This window comes from Tupaia chinensis, unplaced genomic scaffold, assembly GCF_000334495.1.
Source record: "Tupaia chinensis unplaced genomic scaffold, TupChi_1.0 Scaffold000671_1, whole genome shotgun sequence".
NCBI lineage: Eukaryota > Metazoa > Chordata > Mammalia > Scandentia > Tupaiidae > Tupaia > Tupaia belangeri.
The window spans coordinates 5781857-5788019 of NW_006160193.1; the positions used below are offsets into that span (position 1 = coordinate 5781857).

Sequence of the window (6163 nt, forward strand, 5' to 3'; positions counted from 1 at the left end):
CAGAGGTGTTTTCTTCTCTGGCCTGCTTGTCACAGCCCCACCTGGTCAGACAGGGTCGGTGTCGGTCGCCAAGAGCGTGCCATCTGGACAGCCTAGACAGCTGCAGAGCAAGTGTCCAGGGGCCCCAGGAAGTGTAGAATGTGCAGCATCAACCCAAGGTTTTTATTTATTACATGTTGAAGTGATCGTATTTTGACCATACTGGCTTGAATTGTTTTAAATATTACTAATATTAACATCACCCAATTCCTCTGTACTTTTTTTCTTTTTTTTTTTTTTTTAGATTTTAGCTATACGGCACATGTGCTCCACAGAGAGAGAGGGAAAGTAAGAAATCACCCCCCAAGGGTGACGGCCACACCACAATGCTTCTCCATCCTCTCTCGAAGTTTCAGGCACACACACATGCATGCACCCAGTGTGTTTTTCAAGCCACCGGGTTCAGGACTCAGACTGCAGTCAGCCATGTGGGATCCAGCACCTTAGCCCACACCACCTGCTGGCCCCTTTGTGCCTCCTAGCCTTACTACTGGGAGAGCTACACAGAGAGCTGGCGACACTTGGATCGCACGGTCTTGGTCGAAGCTCCTTTTTCCAAGTGCTGGACAGGGAACAGGCTCTTGGCGCAAGGCCTGTGTGTGGCCAGCTGCACGCGTGACCCCCTTCCTGCCCAGGTTCCTTGACTGAACTCAGAAATAGGCGATGAATGCTCCTTTCAGCTCATCAGAGCTTGAAAACACCAGAAATACAATCGGAAAGCTCAGCGAGCGCTCACTGAACATCAGTCACCTTACTTCATCCTGGTGGGCTCCACGCTTTCCTTCACTGTTCTTAACGCAGAGTTCATCAAAAATATGGAAAAATCTGTATATTTTCCTCTGTTCTATGTGTGAGGGTTTTCATTTCCCTCTTTTTTTTTTTTTTTTAACTTGGAAAAGAAATTAAGGAATTGCATTTGTATTAGCATTTTGATTTTACGGCTTCAAGTTTGCTGAAGACAAGCAAATTGGCCTCCTCACCTGCAGATACTCCAAAGGAAATCACATCGATACCTGCCCGTGAGGGGTTCATAACTATGCTTGTTTTTATAATCCGAGTAGCTCACACAAAGTTCAAAAGAAGCTCGACAGTTTACAAGTGATTTTTAGGCATTAAATATTTTAGGATTGGAGGATTTTTCATTTTGTTACATTCTTTGACTTAGGTCAGAATTAAAGCCAGACAAAGAGTAAGTGAGGGGCCAGCAGATGGCGTGGTGGTCAAAGACACTGGACTCCCACATGGCTGACTACGGTTCGAGTCTCAGACCCAGCAGCCTGCTTCCTGCAAATTAAGCTTTCTGGCTTTTTTATCTTCAGTAATCTGAATATTTTCAATGCTCCTTCAGTTTTGTTTTGTTTTGTTTTTTAATAATTCTACATTTTAAAAAAAATTTGAATTAGTGATCAAATGTTTAAAAAAAATAAGAATAGTAAAAATAAAATTAAAAGGATTTGAATGTCGAGTCAGGGTGGGGTGAGGTGGACCGTGCGTTGCAGGAGGAGGTGGACAGGAGCCCCCTCCTGCCTGTGGAGAGGAGTTGGTGGATGTTTGTGGACAAAGTCAACCAAGTGTTTGCCTGCTAGGCCATTATCTGCATTTCCTCTGAGAAATGTATCTAACCCTACCCAGAACATCCCAAAAAGCTAGTACATTTCATGTGAATGACATTTCTATCGAAGCCATTTCAACTGTTCGCACTTTTCGTTTTGACAGTTGGTCACGAGAAAAGCAGTGTCGACCATGCAAGTCAGGAAGGTGTAGAGGCGAGCGGTGGGCGGTGCAGGCTCTCGCTCCTCGTACGGAGCACACGTAAGGCTTCTTGTCGAGGGAAGATGGCCACCTGAAGTATTTTCCCTCCCTCCCTGTCATCCCAGCTTGCGATGACCAAGACCAAGTGCCAGAAAGATGGCCCCTGAGCAGATTCGGATCGCTCTGTCCCTGATTAGCAGGAGAGGTGGATGTGTACCTCTGAGGAGGAGGAAGCCGGGCCCGGGGCGTGCCCAGGCCCAGGGCGTGCCCAGGCCCGGGGCTCTGCCGACCTGCCGCAGACCAGAGGCCGTGGCTTTCCGGCTCATGTCTCAGCAGCGGCGTCACAACCAGCGCTTTTCCATCTTCCTCACCGTCCTGCCCATCCAGCATGTCTGCCGCCCACCTAGTGGGACGCGCCCAGGGCCACCGTCTGCATGATGTCTCGTCCTTCCCTGCCTCTGTTGCTCTCGTTTTTCCCCGTGTGTCTGTGCCATTATCCTCTGCCGTGCACACCCACTCAGAAGGCCTGAGCAGAGGCTCCGGCCCGCGCACTGCTTCCCTGTTCCAGGGGTGCCTTCTCGGGTTCCAGCCCCACGGCTTTTACTGTTGCCTTTTTCTATTAAAATGTTCCTCCTCTCTGGAGCGCCTGTTCCAGCAGTAATTACATCTCTCAGATCATTAAAATCTTGGTTCTCTTTTCCTTTTCTTTGCTTTGTTTTGTTTTACAGATCAGTACAGAAAGGGCATAAAATTGAGTCTCAGCCCCGAGTTCCCCATGGGAAGGCACACGTGCTCCGCAGGCCGAGGCTCTGACAAGTACTGTGCCTGGTGACCTGCGGCTCTCTGCAGCCCGCTCTGGGGGAGGTCAGGGTCCAGCCTCTCCCACGTCCCACGAGTGGATGTTAATAGCCACACTGTTTCTAGAAATACCCCAGAAACCGTGTCACACTGAATTCTTCTTAAACCTAGAAATTATAACTTTTGTCATAGATAAACGCACAAAGCACCCTGCCAAGAAATACTTAGCTCTGCAAAAACATGAGCTTTGCTTTTATGACTTCTGCAGCTTTTTGAGTCGTTCATGAAAGCAAAGCAAAGCACAGTTTATGTACCACTCCGAGGTCAGCTCTCTGGAAACACAAGTTGTTGTGCTTATTTTTTTGTTGTCAAATAATTGGCTTACGGCAGTTGTTTTCCTCAGAGATGTACTGCAAAGTATTGGGTCGTCGGAAGAGTCCTGACACATTTTTGCACGGAAAAATTGGTCGTGACTTTTCCAGCAACCCAATAACTTTCTCTCAATACTGTCTAGTTTTTGATGGAGACGATGAATCAAGGAAGCCTTGAGTCTGGCCAAGGGACTTTTATCCAAAAAGGATTCTAATTGGCCATCTTCTGTGCATCCATTGCATCTGGGTGTTGAGGTGATGGTGGTCCTTTTTTTGTTGTTTCTTTTTTTGTTGTTTTGGTTTTTTTAAGAGAGATTTTTGCTATAGTGCACTTGCTAGAAAGAGAGACAGAAGATGAGGAAACATACCCCAGGGGGATGGCCACGCTGCAATCCTTTCTCTTACATTCTCCTCTCGGAATTTTGGGCACAATGCACATGCACCCAGAGTGAGTTTTAAGCTGCCAGGTCCAGGACTCGAACCATGGTCGATGACGTGGGAGTCCGGCAATGTGACCATTACGCCACCTGCTGGCCCTAGTTGTTCATTTGTCAAGCGCTGGTTATGAGTGCAGGGGCCCCACTCTCCAGCTGGGCTACTTGTTAGCTCTTACCATGGAGATGAACGCTGCCCATAAGTGAGGCCCATGAGAAAATGGAATTCACTCAGCTTTTTGCTAAAGTAAAACCAGAATTTCTTAAACTGCAGAAAGAGAGTGAAATGGGGAAGGAAGTCTTTTATTTCCTACCCTTTGTATTGGGAATGTTTTTGTAAATAATGAAATACAAGTAAATAATTTTTTTAAGTAAATACAATTTTTCTAAGGACTAGCATTTTTCTTTTTTTTTTTTTTTTCTTTTTGAGAGAGAGTTTTTTGCTATAGGGTGCGTGCACTTGCCAGAAAGACAGACAGATAGCGAGAGATTGGGGGATGGCCATGCCACAATCCCCTCTCCTCCATTCTCCTCTTGGGATCTTGGGCACGTGCACACACACGCACCCAGTGTAAGCATAAGCCACCGGGCCCAAGACTCGAACTGCGGTTGACTACATGGGAGTCCAGCGACATAGCCCTTACACCAACTGCTGGTCCTGGTTTTCTTTTCCCTATAAGACCCATTTTCATGCCCCTTTAAATTTTTTTTTTTCAAATTTGGCCAAGTTTTAGATCTTACTGGTTTTAGGATGTGTTTTTCTTTCATTCTTTACTTACCTCCAAAGGAAATCTCTGTTTTCTGAAATGCTTTCATAATGGGCATGGCCATATAATGGCTTTGGTTTTATGAAATAAGAGGGTATTTATGAGATTTACTAAAACCAGTAAATTCTACAAAATGAGGTACGGTGTACCCAGTACAAACCCTGCACATCCTAGAAGGCCGAAATGCCAGCAGGGGCTAAGAAACGTGGGTGGAGTCAGGTCAGAGCCACGCCCTCTCCCTGGGCCAGGGCCTGGGCCCACCATGGGGGTGGTGTGCATTTGCTCCCGGTTCTCCTTGACTCCTCAGTCAGCAGCGAGCTCCCTGCCCAGCTAGCCGAGCGTGTGGCCAACTCCATTGCGTTTTTAATTCCAGGCACAGAAAGATCTGAAGAAGGACCGTGCCCTCGCGCGTCGCAAGTCCGAGCTGCCTCAGGATCCCCACACCAAGAAAGCCTTGGAGGCTCACTGCCGAGCCGACCCGCTGGTCTCCCAGGACGGGCGCTAGCCTCGGAGCCGCGTCGGGGCAGCGCACCCGCTCCTGTCGGATTCTGTAGAAAGTGCATACTTCTCGTGCCATACCAATCAGTTACACTCAGAGTCAAAGCTTTCTCCGACCCCGTTCTGTAGGCAATAACGTACGTCCGCTTCAGCTCCCGATTAGGAGTTCAAACAATGGTGACTCAGATCCCGGGCCGTGGCAGTGCCGAGGGTTGACAGCGGCGTCCTCACCCCAGCCTGGTCCCGGGTCAGACCCTCTCACAGATCAGAGCTGTGTATAGGAAAGCGCCCCGGTCACTGGCGTCATGGTCTCCCGTGGCACTGGTGATCCTGGAGCGGTCGTCCTGTGACACCAGTGCTTTTCAAATTGCAAGAGCGCTTTAAAAAGCATTACCTGTTTTTCCAGACCGGATGGCCTCTGCCGTCGTCCCCGCGTCGGTGTGTGGCAGGTGTTTCTCTGGTCCTTGGTCTCGCTGCAGCGGCTCCGCGCCCGTCTCCGACACATGCTGGGAAAGTGCAGGGCGACCCCTCTCTCCGGGGTGGAGCCAGGCGCCCAGCAGGTCCTGCCGCCCTTGTGAATATATCTGAAGCCATATTTTCAAGCCTGTGGTACGGCCCCAGGGGCACCAGGAGTGGCCTCGTAGAAGAAATCGATTTTAAAGGAGCCCTCTCTGCTTACCTTGACCAGAGCTGGGGTTTTTAAATTACACGTCCATATTTTTATTTGCAGAATTTTTTTTTCATCTACTTATACGTCGCCTACCAACAAGGCTCTTGAGTTAATAAAATTATAGTCTCTAAGAATCCAACATTGAAAGATAGAGCAAGGTCATTTGAATTAAGTCATTTTTTGGCCATATCCAACCACAGTCGCCCTTAGGCACAAAGTAACGAAAATAACATCGCACGCTGGGCACTGCCACAACGCCCGCCGACTGCCGTAAGTAACATGGCTCCACGAGCCTAAGGGGAGTGCCAGTGAGGGTGACGCTGGGTACATGGTTTCTGTCGAGAAGAGCACTCCTTATAAACGCCCCGTAAGGACGGGACGCGGTCCTCGTTGGTCTTCAAATGCTGCTATCTACTCCACGACGCCCTTGCATGTGTTGAGCTTTCGTTTGAGGTGGAATAGCACGAGGAGAAGAATCTTTACACTTAGTGCTTCGTCTAGTCTTTATTCCTCTCAGGGTGGCCAGTATTTGACTTATTTATCCTGCTTGAAAGCTACTTGAGATGTGCACTGCTATTCTAAACAAGTGATCGAGTTTCCTCGTCCCTGGTATAAGATTATAAACTCAATGTTAAATGTCTCGACACATAAAAGGTCAGCTGTGGCTTCTGTAGGATCTGTGTTGCAGTCGGGGTCTCGGGTGTCCAGTGACGGCTCGTGAGGAGCAGACCTTGTCCCTTGCGCAGCTGCCGTGCCCATGCCCGCCGGGTCCCGTTTAGCCGCCACAGCGTCTGTTTCCTGCGTCTTGGAGGGAACGGGGGGGGGGGGCTGCGT

The 6163-nt window shown here is 48.9% G+C and overlaps 1 protein-coding gene across 7 annotated transcripts in view; it reads left to right on the forward strand.

Moving 5' to 3' along the window:
• Window positions 1-5194, forward strand: part of PPP2R5C (protein phosphatase 2 regulatory subunit B'gamma) — a 196130-nt gene extending 190936 nt beyond the window's left edge. For 5 of the 7 annotated variants that reach the window (XM_027776359.1, XM_027776361.1, XM_027776363.1 and 2 more), the window contains one exon: window positions 4535-5194. In XM_027776359.1, coding sequence (XP_027632160.1) covers window positions 4535-4666 — 132 coding nt within the window. In that variant the 3' untranslated portion in view covers window positions 4667-5194. Of the gene's footprint in view, window positions 1-1755; window positions 1852-4534 lie in introns of all 7 variants that reach the window. The other 2 variants (XM_027776360.1, XM_027776362.1) reach the window with 1 other exon arrangement.
• Window positions 5195-6163: the final 969 nt, after the last annotated feature.